General features: G+C 32.2%; 1 protein-coding gene and 1 long non-coding RNA gene across 3 annotated transcripts in view; one reads left to right on the forward strand and one right to left on the reverse strand.

Annotated features, from left to right (window-relative positions):
• LOC109342018 overlaps positions 1-19,525 on the reverse strand; it is a 21,965-nt gene extending 2,440 nt beyond the window's left edge. The window contains exon 1 of the long non-coding RNA XR_002107025.1: positions 19,243-19,525. This is a non-coding gene — a long non-coding RNA (uncharacterized LOC109342018). The remainder of the gene's footprint in view (positions 1-19,242) is intronic.
• LOC109342017 (UDP-glycosyltransferase 87A1-like) lies at positions 12,900-15,397 on the forward strand. Of its 2 annotated transcripts, none has more exons than XM_019579973.1 (2): positions 12,900-13,457; positions 14,513-15,397. In XM_019579973.1, exons 1-2 carry the CDS (start codon positions 12,977-12,979, stop codon positions 15,391-15,393), a joined length of 1,362 nt encoding a protein of 453 aa, XP_019435518.1. In that variant the 5' UTR covers positions 12,900-12,976; the 3' UTR covers positions 15,394-15,397. The 2 variants fall into 2 exon arrangements, with proteins under 2 accessions (XP_019435518.1, XP_019435519.1); XM_019579974.1 differs by having other exon boundaries at positions 14,522-15,397.
• Positions 19,526-19,730: the final 205 nt, after the last annotated feature.

The raw sequence follows: 19,730 nt of genomic DNA on the forward strand, positions 1-19,730 counted from the left end.
TCTATCCTTAATCGATTAACCCTCAGTTTAATCGATTAAATGAGTTCCAGTAGCTAAATCTTTCTCAAATAAATCATCTTAATCGATTAAATTTTGTGATAATCGATTACCTGGGCTCAAATTTTTTTAAAAGTTACTTTTTTTTTGTTTTGTGGCTTACATCTATATTTTTTAGTCAAGTACATCTCATGGTTATGGTTGTATTTTAGTATTTTATAACTATGTTGAACCTTACTAATTATGTTAAATAGAATTAGTTTTTGCGTGAATCTTGAACATGTCTTAATTGTGTATTATAATTGAATGATTGAAATATTTAAAATGAAAATTGCCTAACAAGTGCTAATAAGTGGTGATAATGGCAACTAACAAGTAGTATCATCTAACAAGTGGTACTAACAAGTGGTATACATCTATGTTTAATCATTCCATGTCTAAATTGTTTACATAATGGATATGTCATGCAAAATCTGTCTATAGAGTCAAAAATCAATGCACCTATTTAAACTTCTTAAACTGGTTATTGCCTATGCTAATAATTACAGTTTTTTTTTTTCAAAATAAATTGCTACAACTCTTCAGACTTTTGACTAGAATTGAATATTCGTATCTTTTTGATAATGTCAAAAGGGGGAGAAAGGTTGCTTGTTGTGTTTGATGTTATTTGCCGGGGGAGAAAGGTTGTCATAATAGCTTCTGCGTATTATTAATCATTGCTTACCTAAGGGGGAGCAAAGTGCTTTCAACTTTGAAGTCACAACTATTATGCAAATGTACAACATCATCAAGTTAATTCATCAAATGTAACGTAAGATTTGATGTGGTGCTTGTCATCATAAAAAAATGGAGATTGAGAGTGCAAAGCGTTAAGGATTATATTAGCAACGTTTGCCTATGTTTTGATGAAGACAAGGAATTAGCTAAAGCTTGAAGATGGCTCAACAATCAACATGCTGATGGCTCAAGTGGTGTCTTATTAGACTTACGTTATAATTCTTTATTATCTTTTTAGAAGTCTAAGATGTTTGTCATAGATATTGAGTCTAGGTTAGGTAAACCTAGGTGTGAGTCTCACAAGACTTAATAAAGTAATTAATCCACTAAAATGAGACATCATCTAGAAATATATGATAATTAGGTTCATGCATTTATATACATTGATTTTGTGCATTAAAGGTATTATATTTTGGAAATCATGTATTGCATGAGCATATAACATATAAGTAGTTCACCATTTAATCATCTATTAAAAAATACATTGGTTAATCGATTAACCCCATGGCTTAATCGATTAACGTGTATGTTTTTCTGCTATTTCAACAGCATAACTGAAAAACCGTTTTTAGTGACAAAATTTGTTTTGTATAAATACTGGCTAATTGCATAAACGGCTATGTGAAAAAAAAGAAGAGAAAAGAGATAGATCATCATTGTTAGAATCTATTAGAAAGTGTTGAATTAGGAGAAAGATTATATCATGCTAGGGCTTTAGTTTTCATATTCATATGGCATGATTCTTTCAAAAGCTTTCTTGCATCATTCTTGTGTTTTCTTGAAAGAAAAAGAGATAGTTTATTTTGATTGCTTATTTTCATAAACCTAATGCATGAACGTTCATATTAGACTAGGACGTCTTGTGAGTTCTTGCTTAGGTTTTAGGCTTTGATTATCCGAGTATTAAGTACTCATTAGTAACTCAAAGCCTTGTATTCAAGGATTGGGAAAATCCTAGCTGCGGTTAGGTAAGGTGTTCTTTACACAAAGACTTGGAGGTCTTGGGATAAAGAGCGATACCTTGGCTGGGGCCGAATCGCGTAAGAAAGGTTTTCTTGGGATGCGGTTTTAGGAAAGGTCAAACCAAGGGTGACGAAGTTCTTTGGGTTCCAAGAAGGGAGTGTTCAAGTTTTGTATTTGGAAACGTGTATGTAACATACATTGTGTTTCATAGTGAAGAAGGAAAATCTCCCAAATCAGAGGGGAGGACTGGATGTAATTTTGCAGAGGACAACAAAACGAACCAGGATAAAATCTCTGCGCAATCTTCTCTATCCTTTTCTCTTTTATATTTCAAGATATTTTAATGCGTGTTTGGAGCTAATATTTTGCATATCTATCCTTGCGATGTTCTTGTTAATCTTGCACAAAAGTATATGTTGTATATCTGTTTGCGTGTTTGCTAATAACCGTGCAAGTTGTTGTTCTGATCATTCTGGTTCTGTTTAGATTTAATCGATTAAGCCCACTGGTTAATCGATTAACTAGGCATTTTTCAGCAATTGTGTAAAAACCAGAAAAGTGGAACTTGAGCTCCACCACACCTATTCAACCCCCTTCTAGGTGTTCCCAGGCCACTAATACCTAACACCATCTAGCTCGACATGACCTTTCGACACACCAGCATGCGCTAGACGCACCTTCCCTTGTTGGGCACACCACCTACCGTGTTAAGCACAATTACATGTGCTTAGCGTACGAGTTACAGATGCTAAATTTCTAATTCTTTTAATTCAGGCGTTCAGTGAAGATGTTGTGTAGAGCATAGTTATTCCTTTGTTGGGTGTGCCTTGTTCGTTGAGTGTGAAGCTCAGAAGTTGTCTACTCCGCTGAGCTTGATCCTTGTGCCGAGCCTAATCGAGTTTTGTCCGAAAACTAGGCTTTTTCGATCATCCTTTCAGATTAAGCCTATAGAATAATCTAGCTATGATATTTGGCCATATAAACAATTTTTAATCATGTATAAGTATAATTTCATCTATTTGAGTTGATTAAGTAATTAAAGTGTCATAAAAAGAGTGTGAATTATATGATCAACTTGGCACTTAACAAACTCTCCCACAACTTAGAAAACCTTGTTTGTCCTCAAACAGGAGTCCAAGCTCAAGTTTTTCAAAAATATGCATGGATTTTTCAAGTAGGACATACACATCAATTTTCATGCATACACTCTCAGAACATTTTTTTAACACAAGTACACAAGTGCACAAACAAATTTCAATTGCACATCAAAATATGATATCTAATTCAAGCAAGTCATTCCTTACTATATAATAGATTTGAAACCCCAATATTTAATCAATTTAAATGCCAATAAATAAGAAAGTGTGAAATCTCAAGTGTTTGATAGTGTATGTCTGTCATAAACATGTAATAAATAAGCAAGAGTTTTTTCTAGTACTACAAGCTACTTTTGTTTTTCTCTTTTCTTTTCATCACTCTACCACTAATCTTTTTATTTGTACTCTTTTGTAGAGTTTTTATTTTTGATTCATAAGATGGGTGGTGGTTAAACTACTTCTTTTCTACTTTTTCATACATCATTTTCCCTTTCCCCAATTAGTTTTCAATTTTAACACTTCACTCTCTTATCCTACTAGAACTAGGACTAGATTTTCATTTCTAGCTCAAGGTTTCAATCAACAAAAATTAGGCTTAAAGGGGCTAACAAGAGATAATAATGTCATTTGGAATGTATCAAGTGGGTTCAATCAAACAATGCATTGATCATATCTATATTTTCTATCAACTTAGACTAATTAGAGATGCAAACAAAATCAATAGCACAAGTCATTACAACTTTTCAAAATTTCCCATGTAGTGTATTAAGCTTAATACTCATATCCCTCAACTAACTCATATAACCTCCTAATTTAAGACAACTTCATGTTATCATTTTAAAGTTCATAAGACTATGGTGACTAAGTATGACTTATGACAATTATAGTAAACATACAATTTCAATAAACATATTATTCCTTAAGAAAATAACTCTTCATGTAATATACAAGTCAAATCATGCATCCAATTACATTTAGAAGCCAATAATATCAGTAAAACAACTCACATTATATTTGACATCAAATAAAAATGAAAAGAATACTATACATATTTAGCTAAGCATTCCGACTTGCCCAAATTCACCCCCTCCATGGAGTTTGGACTGTCCTCAATCCAGCAAGAGTAATCTCCAAATCTCACACTAACACACATCAAAGCACAAAAAAGACAAAAAAAAACAAAATAAATAAATTGGGTTTCCAATGAGGAAGCGCTCGTTTAACGTCAATATCATGACGAATAATGTGTCCTTAAGGATCACATAGTTGGAGCAATCTAAGTAGCACAACATTTGATTGCTTATATTGCTTCAATAAAATATTCACCCTCTTTAGACATGAGTCAATAGGGGTTCACCTCTTATTTTCATCCATACTATTCCACCCAATTCTATGACTTACTCTTTCTCTCTTTTTTCTTTTCTGAATTTTTTATAACTACAAATAGCTTACTTTTATTTGTCTCAACCTCTCTCTCAATTACGTTATCGCTTTATTTCTCATCAACACTCTAATTTTCATAAACTAACTTTTCACCAATAATCTTACCAATTTGTTCACCCAATTGTTGTTGTGATAGGGCTACATTGCTCGTCAAGTTCAGATTCAATATAGGCATCAATGCTCTTTGTTGGTTCTCTATCAGCCACTTTGTTGATTGATCACTCACTTGTTAATTATTTACGGATGCATTACTCATTTGTAGGAACTGTTTCACAGTGACTTCCTCCTCATAGTGTGTGTCCTCCAACTCATGTACGTACTATTGTGGTAGTTGGTACGGTAGTGGCTTAGTGGTCCTCTGGTTGGCCATAGAGAATTGTATCAATTCATTCACAGTATCTTCCGATGTTGGGCTTGTGTTCTCTAGTTTGGATTTTGTGTCCTTATACGGTTGTTGGTAAGATGTTTGTAGGCTAGGTAACCAAGCATCTAGCCTCCATGGGTGGTTGTATGTCTGGTTAAACCCCCCATTGTTACATTTTTGTTGTTGTACTCCCATGTATTATACCTCCTTTACTTCAGGAGGTAAACAATAATATCTTGGGTGATTAGCCTACCATACATCACACCTCATTATTTGTCGACCTGGAAAAAAATTAATAAGTTATTAAGGAGGATTGGCCATTCGCCTGGTGAGAGACTCCAACTAGAGAGCATCCTTCTTTAGGCCAGAAGTGTATCATGGGTGTCCGGGTCGTGATCTAGAATCATATAATCTATGGTGCACTATGAACCTTTATATTGAATAGACAATTCAAACACAATTATCAGTGCATATTAAGTTGTTCATAGAGAATAAAAACAACAAGAGTAAGAGCAAGAAATTAAAAACTTAAAACGACAATTTTTTTGATGCAATGCTAAGTATCTAGATACAAGTCCCCGACAATGATGTCATTTTTCTTACCAACAAATTGGTATATAAATAACCAAAGGGTGTTGCGAACAAGTATAGAAAAAAGGGTTATTGAATCCACATGGACTTGCTTGATACTAGTTTTTCAACTAAAAATTATTATTTGAAGTTATTGTTCAAAGTGTTGTTTGATTGGTGACACAATTTTTCAAATTTGTAATATAATAGAAAAGGAGGTTGGGATTGTACTTCACACTTAATATCCGTACACATTCAATTCTTAAAGAAAATTCATTAAATAATCATTATTTCATGCAATGACCTCATTATTACTAAAAGTTAATGTCTTAGTCAATATAGCAACTTATGCAACAAAACTTTATGTCTACTAGCTTTACTCATAAGATTAATATATATGACACACATAACATGTCTCTATGTCTAGTAGTCCATGAAATGACAAATAGTCAAAGGATGATATCAATGATTAACCTACTTAGTTTTGATGAAAACAAGGAGTTATACGAAAGCTTGAAAACATGGATATCACCACAACCAACATGCCGAAAACTCAAGGTCAACATCATAGAGATTAGGATTGCTTTATTTGTTTAGAGTCCTAAGATGTTTGCCTAGTATTGAGTTTAGGTTAGGTAAACCCAAGATAGAAGTCTCACAAAAATTCTAAAATGAAAATCATGTAGGTTGAGGCATTCCATCTAAGTATATATATACATACATATATATATATATATATACATACATATATATATATATATACATATATACATATATACATATATACATATATACATATATACATATATACATATATACATATATACATATATACATATATACATATATACATATATACATATATACATATATACATATATACATATATACATATATACATATATACATATATACATATATACATATATACATATATACATATATACATATACATATATACATATATATATATATATATATGATAAGTAAGATTCATGCAATTGTATTAGGCATACATGATTTTTGTGCATAAAAAGAATCATCTATTTCAAAAGCATGTATTACATGTTCTTGCATCATAAAGAATGTTTACCATATAATAAAGAAAAACCATTTTCATACATATTAATCCATTAACTAGATTGATAATTGATTATATCGTGTTCAAATTCGTTAATCGATTAAGGTATTGTTTAATCGATTAAAAGGAGTTACAGTAGCTAACCTCCCAGTATTTATGCCTTATTAATCGATTAAGGAGGTTGATAATCAATTAAGCCATAACTGAAAAACTGTTTTCATAAGCACATTAATCGATTAACGTAGTATATAATTGATTAATATATGTTACGATCAGTTACATATAAAAGCTGTGATTTTAACAAATGTGCATAATTTTTTATAGATTTCAACTTTTACACATTGAGAGAAAAATAAAACCCAAGACTCTCATAGCTGCATTTTCAAAACCATCTTGCTTATCTTTGAAAGATTTATTGCATAGTTTTCTTAGAGAAAAAAGAGAGGGAAAACCTTTTGTGAAAAGTGTTATCTTTGTTATTCTTTTGTAAAACCATTGCATATCATCATAAGTAGTTCTAGGCTTCTTGTCAAGATTCTGCATAGGGTTTTAAGGTTGAGCGTGACTATTATATTCGCACATTAAGTGTGCATGATAACTCAGCAAAATCTTGTTATTCAAGGAGTTGTCTCTTCGTGTGTTAGTATCACCTGAAAAAGAAATAGAGAAAACCCTAGCTGCATTAGGTAAGTGTCTTCATGAGGACAAGAGGTCTTGGTTCAAGCGATATGGAGGTTGGGGCTAGAGTCACCAATAGTGTCGTATCCTAGTAGGCGAGCTTAGTAGTCAAACCGAAGTGGAGACGTAACTATTCCAAGAAAGGAGCATCTTGTGTCTTGTATTGGAAGTGTGTTTGTAAAGAACATAAAATTTCCATAGTGAAGAAAAATCTCTCGAAATCAGAAGGGGGGTCTAGTTGTAGTTTGCAAGTGGACCCACAAACGAACCAGGATAAAAAACCTTGAGCACCTTTCTCTTTCCTTATCTCTTTTATGATTCTGTCTTTACATGCTTTTTGTTTCAATTGCCTTCTATGATCTCTGTTAATTGGTAACAATATTTGTATAATCAAGAATCAATTTAGGACAGTAAAGATCAGCAATCATCATTATTTTTATTGAAAGAAAAATCTGTTTTTCAAAGAATCAAGAATCAGCATAATTGATTAACACTAATTATAATCGATTACGACAACTATCAATAATCAATTAACCCTATTATTAATCAATTAACTGCAACAATTTTATGTTATGCGCATAAATCAGTAAAGCGAGATTAGTGATCCGCTACACCTATTATGCCCCCTCTAGGTGTGTCTTACTTTACTGGAACCCAACAGCCCAGGTATACAAAGTTAAGTTAAGTACATCTCAATTGTATTAGCCATCGATATCCTAGTCTATACTAGTACTTTATTAATCTGCCTTTATGTCTATAGTTTATATTAACAATATTAAGTTATAAGTTCTGTCAAGTATACCTCTATATCTAGTAGTCTAGATTAACAAAATTAAGTTATATGAACTATCAAGCACACCTCTATGTGTAGTCTATGCCATCTAGTTTGAGAGTTATAAAATTACAAGATTAGCACTATATCTAGATACTAATAAAGTAAATGCTTGATGTGACAGATAATACAAGTATATGTCTAGAAAATTATCGATTGTTGAGTTATACAAGTTCATAGTAATACAAGTAAAAGATCAGGAAATTTATTCAATAATCATGCAATAATATGATCAAACTAAAGCAAGCAATAAACAAATACAAAAACTTAAAGATAATCAATACTTCATAAATTAACAAATGAATCAGTATGCATACATCAAGCTTGTGTTACATTCAATCGCAACAAGGATTTTAGCTACTCTTGTTCACAAGGTGTAAGTAAGATAGAGATAAAACACAATTCATAGGTTGGTAGAAGCACATATAAATGAGCATAGATTAACTCCTCTAATACTTATACATATGATCCCATGACACAATTGAGCCAAACTACTCTAGAAACTCGGAAAAGAAGTATTACAAATCGATATTATAAAGTATGTCCTTTTGGTTCAGGCTACAAGTCTTTAAATACTGTCCATATGTTGGCTTCGGCGCTCAAAACACCACCTTAGCGTTGAGCGTGGCTTCCAGCTGGCTAGGCGTGACCTTTCGATGCATCAGCCTACACTGGGTGCACATTCCCGTGCTGGGCACACCACCCACTGTCCTTAGCATAATTACATGTGCTTAACGTATGAGTTATAGAGACTAAACTTCTAATTCTTTTGATTCAGACACTCAATGAATTTGTGGTGTTGAGCATGGTTCTTCCTCCGTTGAGCGTGGCTTGTGCACTGAGCATGGATCTTAGAAGGTGCCTGATCTGTTGAGTTTGATCCTTGCGTTGAGACTAGTCGAGTTTTATCCAGAAACTTGGCGTTTTTTACCATTCCTCTCGATTAACCTTGCAAAACACTCTAGGGATGATATTTGGCCATTTAAACAAGTTTTAATTATGTATAATTATAACTTCATCTAATTGAGTTGATTAAGTAGTTAAAGTGCCGTAAAAATAGTGTGAATTATATGATCAATTTGGAACTTAACAGCTACTAGAAAGAGTATGCATCTTGTTGGTAAATGTAGTGTGAATTAACCCTTATAAGTTACCCTCAACTATGTAGGCACAAACCTTCGCAGTCTTAGGATCCTTCTAATTCTAGTGTGTAACTGGTTCATTCATGTGTCATTCTTGCATCAATGATTACTCCCCATCCTCGTCAACCCTATGTATTACATGCCTATTAGCTTTCGCATGTTTCGTACACAAATCACATTGTACTAGAGGAGGTGCCTCTCAGATACCATATTTGACATTCTTGGCTACTCTATGGATTGACGAATATCCCATAAATCAACAATAACATTTTTAGCATGTTTTGTCCTCACTCACAGGCTTCTCGAAAAAACTTTTGAGGAAGTCACCAATCATAAAATTGCTTCAGGTTAAGCATGCTTAACCAATGAGTTTTTAAGTCGATGGCTTCCAAAAAAAAGATGTTTCTTATTGGTATAGGTAGTGTGAATAAATCCTTATGAGTCATCCTCATACCTAAACAATCTCGAGATCTTTGATATGTAATCAGTTGATTCATGTCTCCCTCCGTTAGAAGCCTATCAAGAGTCGTTCATTGCTCATTCCCCTTGCATAAGCGAGCACTCCCCAAGTTCGCCAGCCTTGTGCATCACACTCACATTGCACACACGTCAACATAGGCCTTCCATGTTCCAACGTCTACCATACAATTGTTCCATCTGGATGTTCGTTTTCAAATTGTTCATGTAATTTGCGTTGTTTAGTTTCAGCTCTTTAAATGTAGTCTTCGTTAGTGAATGTGCATCAGTTGAAAGACATTTCTCTACTTTATATTTCCTCTTTAGCTCGATGCATTTTCCAAGCAATTCCCCCCACCCCTCCCCTTTTGTTTTCTTATAGTTCTACAGAGTTTTGAGTGACAATAGTGATATTTTGATGTTGTAATTCTTGAAGGGAATTCATACTTTAGTGCAGGGGAGGAACTTGGTTAGAACAGGTGGGGGCAATTCCCCCCTCCCGAATTTTATTTTTCAAATATTCAAAAAAAAATTTTTTTTATTTTTTGTTTTTTCAAATAATTTTTTTTACTTTGTACAAATTATGTGGTTCTTATATACATAGATGTTGATAATGATTTTGCACTTATGAAATATATTATGACATCACAAATTGTCTTTGTCAAACTTTGTACTAGGTCCTAAGATTCTATAGATTTTTATAAAAATTATACCATATGGGTTTCAATGTGAGTAAGAGAAGATTTATTTGAAATGTTAATTTCAATATTTTATTGTTGTTGATTCTATAAGTTTATTGTTGACGATAAGGAAAAAGTGAATGCATATTATTTCTTTGATCGAGTTATTCATCTTATCTTAACTATTTTTATTTATCTACTACATGAAGATTATTTTTAGCAACAAAGACAATCAAATAAAACTATTTAGTAAAGTAGAAGATAAATTTCTTATAGACAATATATTGATATATATTGAAAAATAAATAGTTCAAAATTTTACATTTAATTTAATCATCTAAGTTGAAATCTTTAATAAAGAGCAGCACTTTAAATGAATATATATTTTTCTTTAATGTAATTATTGTTCTTTTTACTTTTTTGTTACTTAATTAATCTTAATTATAAATTATAGTTAAATATTGTTACTCATTTTAAATATTACATCAAAATCCACCACTAGTTTAGTATATACGTAATACAGTGTGTTTGAGTTGTTTTATTTTGAGAATTTCCTGGTTGATAGTATATTTGTATATTTTTAACAATACAATGAAAAAAAATATTAAAGAGAGTGACATATTAGGTAACTCTAGACAATAATATCTAATTTTGAATTATTACCATAACAGTGTATTTTTAGGTATATTCTGGTTGCCAAGTACAATTGTTTTGCCACCAAACCCAATACTACATTTTTGTGGGGTAATATTGTGTACTGCCAGGTTTTTTCTTAAGGAAACTCATGGCTATTAGCCACATTCATGGGCGGAGCATGGAAGGGACATGTGAGGGCAGCTGCCCCCTGGATTTTTATTTTTTATTTTTCTTAAAATATTTTTTTACTTTTTTACTCTACATAAACATATTTGTTGTCCTACAGAATGCGTTATTTCTATGTCACTTAGTACGTTTGGCTAAAAAGATATTTCATCATTAAACTTTCAAATTATAAAATGTGACACATAGAAATACAAATTTTTTGGAGCAGATATACTTTTTTTACCTACACCCAAATGATATCTTTATCGAAATACTAGTGAAAGCTCATATATTTTTTTAATTTGTGACTAGATAAATAAATATAGTGCAACTTGTGTAGTCATTCAAAAAATTATATATAATGAATCAAGTTCACTTGCATGTTTAGATGTTGGTGACCGCTCATAATAATATGGCTTCATAATGATTTTACACTTGATGAAAGAGATTATGCATGCATTGATAATATATATATTTTTTGTCCAAAATTTCTATCGTGTGACTTTCGATGAGCAATAAGATTAGGTTAATATGTCAATGACAATATTTTATTTTTGGTATCGTTAGTTATTTAAATTTGAATTTTTTTCTATTTATTTAATTAATTGTAATTAAATATTATTCCCCCTCTAAAATTTTGTTCAAGATCTGCCACTGGCCACATTTTCAGTGTTTTTATTTTATTTTTGGAAATTGTATTCAATATTGACTGATTTTCCTAACCTTTTTTGTTGTATAAATCGCATTCAAGGACCACAAATTCTATCCTTCTGGCAAGCCACTTCGAGTCTCTTGGAAAAAGTGTATAGTCATGAAACAAATAAAAAAGAGAAGGCTCGATTTAGAATTAAGCAATTTAAGACATCTTATTGCTATGTAGCTTTTGACCTTAAACTAGCATATGTAAAGTTTGACTTGATGGAGGAAAATACTATCCACCAAATAAATATGTGAATAATTGCTTTCCTCCATATCCTAACATGTCTCTTTTGAGATTAAATCTTTTATCTCAAACTTTATACCATTCTATATGTCCCTTATTTATTATATAGTTTAAAAAATATAAAATTAATATATAATTTAATTTCTGATTTTAACCAATAAAAAAAAAAACATATATCAAGTTGTACAAATTTAGAACTGAAGATATGACTCATCCCTTTCCATTGGTCTCCTTTTGGTGCACACAGACATACAGGAGCAGGGAGGACATCTGCTATCCTATAAAAATGTATCACTCAATGTACTACTGTTTATAATTGGTCAGAAAAATAATTAATTATTAATATTTTAATTTAAATATTTTTTTTAACTAATCATAGATAGTAACACATACAATGACACATTTTTATATGATAGCAAATGTGATCCCGATCGACTCATCTCCATCGTATCAAGGAGCATAGAAAGACTTAAAATTAAAGAAATAAAATCCAACTATTTTTTATATAAAAACACTAAATAAATAGTAGTAAAAACTAAATGAAGAGCACCATGACAAGAAATTGTGGACCTCGTGTACTATTTAGTTAACAAAAAAAAATAATTAAAAAACAAGAATGGTGGCTGACACTTAAATACCCGCCTGACATACATTTTCCAGCTAATAATTGACAAAATATTTTTGATTAACCTATTTAATTATTATTTACAAATTTGGTCTAATTGGGTAAGGACAATTACTAATTTAAGAAAGACTAAAATCAGGAATTTAATTCTTGGAAACAATATATATTATGAGACATGACTTGGAAAATATTAGTTTCTTTTTCGTACAATTAAAAGTATCTTTTTATCTTTTTGGATAAGAAACTATTTTTTTTTGTGGTTCATGATTCATGACAACTCCTTCCAACAAGTGTCGCTTACATGAATTGGACTTTCAAACTTGAGAATTCAATCGAACTTTCAATCTTCATTCAATCAAATTTTATACACTAGACCAATTTGTTAGTAGAAATTAGTTTATTAACATAGGTGAAGGAATAGGTTAGTGGTACCACAAAATATTATTTACAACAGAAAGAGTAAAGCTTAATAAGCAAGTAGGATAAGAAACTAAATTTGTTGGGAGTTTATCAAATAGGATCCAGCCATGGCGTGTCATGTGGTGGCGGTGCCATACCCTGGCAGAGGCCATATCAACCCCATGATGAATCTATGCAAATCCTTACTCTCTTCCACATCCCTACATGGCCACGAGATTCTTATCACTTTTCTTGTCACACAAGAATGGCAAACTCTAATTGGAACCAATCACCACATGCCCCATAACATAAGAATTTGTACCATTCCCAATGTGCTCCCATCTGAACTAACCCGTGGTTCTGACTTTGCAGGGTTCTATGAAGCAGTGATGACAAAAATGGAAGCTCCTTTTGAAGCTTTCCTTGATCAGATTGAAACTCCTGTGACTGTAATCATAGCTGATACTGAACTTCTTTGGGTTGTTCCTGTTGCTAACCATAGACATATTCCTGTGGCCTTGTTGTGGACAAGTTCTGCTTCTGTTTTTTCCATGTTTCTTCATCATGATCTCTTTCGTCGAAATGGGCATCTCGGAACTGACTTGTTTGGTAGGTAAAATGTGACTCATTCAATACAAGAAGTTCTTGTACATAAACTTGTTTTATTCATTGAGCTCCGAGTTTTAAATTGCACTCTGCATCTGCAATCATAGTTGTGACCATTGTTTTAAATTGCGGTGGCGATTGCAGTAACGATTGCGGTTATTGCGATTGCGGTCATTGCGATGCGGACTACGACCATTGCGGTATGAATTATCTTGTGATTAAAAAAATATTTTTGAATTCAATGTGGCCTGACGCAGTCGAAATGTGATCCGATGAGGTTGCGTTGCAGCCCGATACGGCCGTATCAATGTGATTTAGAGTCACAGTGCAATTATGGTTATGATGGTCACTGCAACCGCAATATTGCAACTGCATCAGTTGAAAGGGTCCACAATTTAAATCACTTGTAGCAAATATTGCAGTTTTGGAGTGTACACATGCTAACTGCTAACTATAATCATATCGACAGCCTTATCCCACATTTTTCCATAATTGTGGTAATTACAATAACACTAATTGGGTTTGTAGAAATATAGGTTTATGAAAACGGAAAATTTTGTCTGTGTTATCAACTAGTTTAGAGTATAGACAGGTCCATGTGTGAAGAAATTTTGGGATTGAAGGCTAAGAACAATTGATAGGTTATTAATGGATAGAATTGATTAGAGAAATTACAACAATAATTTAGAGATAAGATCAGGATTTGGTAGCAATTAATATGACATATTCATTTTTAAGGTGACGTTAAAAACTCAAAAATAAAAAATGATTACCTAAATTAACCATACATGCCTTAAGTGACCTATTGGCAACCAGGATCCACTATATTGATGTGAGTGTGAGTTGGTATCAAGTGTTAAATATTGTTTGCATATTAAATCTAATAGTCACACATTGGATTTGGATAAGTATACGCTTGTCTTAATGATGTTGACTTAGTACTGTTTATTTTACAGAATTTACAACTGAATAGATATTGAATTTTGAGGCAGGTAAAAGTCATAGTTATAAATGCTAGAGATTGAGAAAAGTTTTGGAACTTTTTGTTTGATTGACAGAGCATGGAGAAGAACGTGTAGAGTACATACCTGGAGTTTCTTCAACAAGGAAAGCAAATTTGCCCACTATTTTCGACAGAAATCATGAAAGAGTATTGCAGCTAACTTTGCAGTGCATTGAAAGGGTTAAAGAAGCACACTATCTCCTTTTCAATTCTATCTACGAAATTGAACAACAAGTGATAGATATTCTGAGAACCAAATACCCCTTTTCACTCTACACTGTTGGTCCTGCTATCCCATTCTTTGAAATCAATAATAACGACGAACCAGATTACTTACAGTGGTTGGATTCTCAACGGACGGGTTCGGTTTTGTATGTATCTCTCGGTAGTTATCTTTCTGTTTCACATGAGCAAATGGAAGAAATTGTTGCAGGGGTGTGTGATAGTGGTGTGAAGTTCTTGTGGGTAGCCCGCGAAGGAAATAAGTCATGGTTAAATCATGATTGCTTAGTGAATGGTTTTGTAGTGCCATGGTGTGACCAATTGAGGGTGTTGTGCCACTCTTCTATAGGTGGCTTTTTGTCCCACTGTGGATGGAATTCGGTTTTAGAGGCGACCTTTGCTGGTGTTCCTATTCTCACTTTCCCTATATTTTTTGATCAAGCACCAAACAGTAAGCAAATTGTGGAGGATTGGAAGGTTGGGCTACATGGAAAAGCAATGGTAGGACCTAAAAATGTGACAAGAGAGGAAATTTCAGGGCTTGTACACAGGTTCATGAATTCTCAAAGCAATGAAGGTAAAGAGTTGAGGAAAAGAGCAAATGAAGTTAAAGAAGCTTGTAGAAGAGCAATTGTAGAAGGTGGATCATCTATACATAATCTTAATGCATTTGTTCTGGATGTTTTGCAGAAGGTGAATAAGTGCAGGGACTAAATAACATTACTACTTTAAATCAGTTATTACATAAGGAGATGAGATGTTGCAGTATGTTGTTATTGTGGGAGTTGTTTTCATTGTGCACGAGGCTCTTATATAGGATTTGATTTGAATCCGTAATCTCTTGATTAAAACCTTGCCGTTGAATAGTATTACCATTAGAACCGTAATATGTGAGTGGTTCATGAGACTGAAAATGGGTACTCATAAATCTGTTACAACTGTTTCGTTGAATAGAAGAAAAGATAAATTAGCATAGCAAAAAATATTGGTTTCTGTTGTGGAGATTTGTATTAATAGTGTAAATTATGTGTTTGGATACATTTACAAAAAGTATTTTGGAATTATATAGCAGCTAATAGCTCACTTTCTCCATATTAGTCCTAGCAAAAAGCAGTTTTCAAAATGAATTTAATGAAATATTAGAGACATGGGATTAACAGTAGGAAAAATGTTACTTACATGTTGTTCTGGTTCATGCCGGCCAGTTTAATTAAACCGATGAATCAGTTTCAATACCGATATAGTACAATAATTATATCAGTTATGTATCACACCGGTCATACCGATTGGTTTTCAATTGAATTTTAACAATCATACCGACCGGTTTTATTTAAAATTAATTTTTTAATAAAAATAAAAAAAAATATTTGTTTTTTATTGATTTTTCAATATTAATGTTAGTATATTATATATATCTAATTTTGCTGGTATATGGTATAATTAGTGAACCACCGGTTAAACTAATATATCACTATATTATTATCCTAACTGGTTTGATTACCGGTACAGTATTAAATATTAATAACATACATAAATACATTTACATGTGTCAATTTAGCAGAGTTAGTGTAAACAAAGATTACAATGTGAGTTGTTAAATTATGGATGCATTGTAAAAACTACAAATTATACAAATATCAGTTAGGTGGAGATTGGCTTCTTTGGTGTCATGAAAAGAGAAAAAGATGTGTGCAGTAATAGTTAAGAGTTTTTTAAACTATAACTATATTATTCGACATTCATTTTCAATTATCATTGACTTTTAGATAAAAGTAATACAACAATAAAGAATAGATGATATAGTGTCAGTACATAAATATTATACTCTAACATAAAATGCATACATAAAAGACATTGTAACATTGTTGTTTCTATTTGGAGAGACTATTTTGACTGCTATATCAAAGGTGCAAAATAAAAAAAATTTATGCATAGACTCTTCTCTGTATGCAAGAGTCAATATGGGCTATAATATATGTGAGGATATCAACTTTCAATGTATGTAATATAAAGAGTTCTATTGCTTGTACATTAAATTATGACACTGTATACTTAAGTATATCTCTTATTCTTTTAACAAAATGCACCATAAATACAAAGGACAAATAACATAATTCTAATATAAATGGGAACCAAGACAGAGAAAAAGGTCAGTCACTTTCAGCTTAAATGGTTGGAAATTGTAGGAGAAACCACAAACTCCATCTTCAACATATTAAAACATGAAAATCTATCTGTATAAAAACATCCCAAAACTTTGTGACTGGTGGAAGTATTATTTATGAATTATTTTTTTCCTAATTACTCCTTCAATTTTAATTATTAGTAAAATTAATGTTTGTATAAAGATAATAATAAGTTAATAGTGATTAAAATTTCTAACTCATGTATTTTGTTTTGACTTTGACTATTACATTATTATTATTATTATTATTATAAATATATCATTATTATTCTATTAATTACTTTCAACTCTGAAATTTACTTGTCATTTTTCTCAATCAATTTTATACTTTGATGTTAGTTTCTTCGGGTTATCAGCATTCACTAACCTGCACTATAGTTTTGCTATTGTTGTTGGCCTATTAATAATTCAACAATATATTTATACAAAGACTAAATTTAGAAAGTGATAAAATTTAAGAAATAATTAAGAAGAATAAATAGTTTATATTGACTAGTTCAAAAAATTTATAAAAGCTTAGAGAAACTTCATGCAATTTCCATTAAAGTATCTAGCGTCTCTCAAATTTTGTGGCCATGTGGGGCTCCTCCCATATCCGAGTCCGATGAAGATCTCATGTCCTCATTGGTGATGACATCCCAAACCAATCAAAATGTCTCATTTAATTGAAAAATAAGTTATGAAAACATGATCTAATATGTTATATTATTTGGTGAAATACTATTAGATAGAGACATGAGGACATGGTCTTTTTGGAACATAGGATCTCTCCATCCGAGTCAAGAACATGTCAACCCCATGATAACCCTTTGCAAACTCATTGCATCTTCACCAACACACAAATCATGATAAAGATGTTCTTTTCATCACCGTTATTTTTACCAAGGAATGGCTCAACTACATCCATAAGGATCCTAAGACTAACAACATTGGCTTTGCTATCATCCAAACAATGTTGTTCCCCTCGATACCAAGATAGAATATGACATGTTACATCAACCCGAAAACAAGAAAACTTGACCCGATCAAAGTATTTCAAAGAATCAAGTGAGTTAGTTTAACAAAGAATCTCATATAGTGTAAGTGTATAAGGAAAAATTTACGTGGGTAGTATAGTTTGACTATACTATCCCACGTTTGGTGTATGTTTTGAAATATTTATGGGTTTGATGTAGTTTTTAGTGGATCTCGTGGATGGTATCCACGATTTCACCAAAGTCATGGACCCCATCCACGATTTCCCATCAAAGTCGTGGACCACATCCACGATTTCCTTACACCATGTCAGGTCCCTATAAGTCGTGGACCAGGAAAACGAGTTTCATGGCAATCTCGTGGACCCGGTACACGAGTTCAATGCAATCTCGTAGATCTTGTACACGAGATCCAAGTCGTGTCTTGGATCCAGGACATTCAAGCAATATTTATACTCCATCATCCCGGCTATAAACCACACTGAAGGAAGAAACTATATAAAAAATCTTTAGGTTAATTTGTAATTGAAGAACTGTGATTATTGAAGGTAACTAAAAATGCTTCATATTTTTTCAGTTCATTTACTTTATAGTTAATTTTATGTATTGTTACTTATGTTTAAATGTAAACATGTTTGTTTATATTTTACTGTATGTTATATGTAGATAACAATTATTAGAGATATTGTTAGTGATTTTAGTGATGAGGAGGATATTGAGCTATGTCATGACGACGATGATGATGTTCAGATTACCACTACTGAACCGGTTAGCATAACATATGATATTCCTTCATCTTTTTCGTTAGCATTAATTATTAGTCTGGACAAGATTTTCCATATAGAAGTACTCACATAAGTACTGATATGGATAATGAACTTTTTGTTGGTATACAATTTGAATCAAATGAAGCAACAATAAATGCTGTAAAACAATTTCATATTAGAAATTTTGTTGATGACCATGTGGATGAGTCTAGGCCAGATAGATATGTTGCAAAATGTAAATATTTTGGTGTTGGGTGTGAATGGAGACTTCAAGCATCGAAAAGTGTGAAGCGTGATATTTGGGAGATTAGAAAAATTAGTGGAAGACACACTTGTGTATCCACTAATATTTCTCAGGATCACACGAAGTTGAACTCATCTTTCATCGCAAAATGCATTGTTCAACTAATATCAGAAGATCCTGGTATACCAATTAAAGCATTAGTTAAAGAAGTGATAACTCGTCTTGGTTATACGGTTACATATAGGAAGACTTGGACTGCTAAACAAATAACAATGTCCCAAATTTATGGTGATTGGGAGGGATCATACAAGGAGTTACCTCGTTGGTTGAATGTTGTTCAATATTATACACCAGGTACAATTATAAGATATTCAGCATCTAATCATGAAGAACATAATACTTTAATTCTTGATAGGGTTTTTTGGGCTTTCAAGCCATGCATTGAAGGATTTCGTTTTTGCAAACCAATCCTTCAAGTGGATGACACATTTTTGACTGGAAAATATATTGGAACATTGTTAATAGCTAGTTCCCAAGATGGTAATAGACGTATATTTCCAGTAGCATTTGCCATTATGGAAGGAGAGACCAAAGAAGCATGGGAATGGTTTTTCTACAATCTTCGGACATATGTTACCCCACAACCAAATATTTGTGTAATATCAGATAGGGGTACAGGTTGCTTGGGTGCACTACGTACTGAGCTCCCTTAATGGTCTGATGGTCTATCTGTATATTGCATTCGTCATGTTGCTAGCAATTTGAACAAGGAGTTCCGAGATAATGATTTGAAAGAAAAATTCATTGAAATGGGTATGTGTTGAAATGAATCTCATTTATGTGAAATTGTTTGTTTATTAGAATTATGTTAATAATAATGA

This window comes from Lupinus angustifolius, unplaced genomic scaffold, assembly GCF_001865875.1.
Source record: "Lupinus angustifolius cultivar Tanjil unplaced genomic scaffold, LupAngTanjil_v1.0 Scaffold_48_99, whole genome shotgun sequence".
NCBI classification, from domain to species: domain Eukaryota; kingdom Viridiplantae; phylum Streptophyta; class Magnoliopsida; order Fabales; family Fabaceae; genus Lupinus; species Lupinus angustifolius.

What these genes read in the sequence shown, in the direction of transcription:
- LOC109342017 (XM_019579973.1), top strand. Translation starts at nt 12,977, where the DNA reads ATGGCGTGTCATGTGGTGGCGGTGCCATACCCTGGCAGAGGCCATATC. An exon ending in TCTCGGAACTGACTTGTTTG is followed by an intron (nt 13,458 to 14,512) that starts GTAGGTAAAATG and finishes TTTGATTGACAG; the next exon opens with AGCATGGAGAAGAACGTGTA.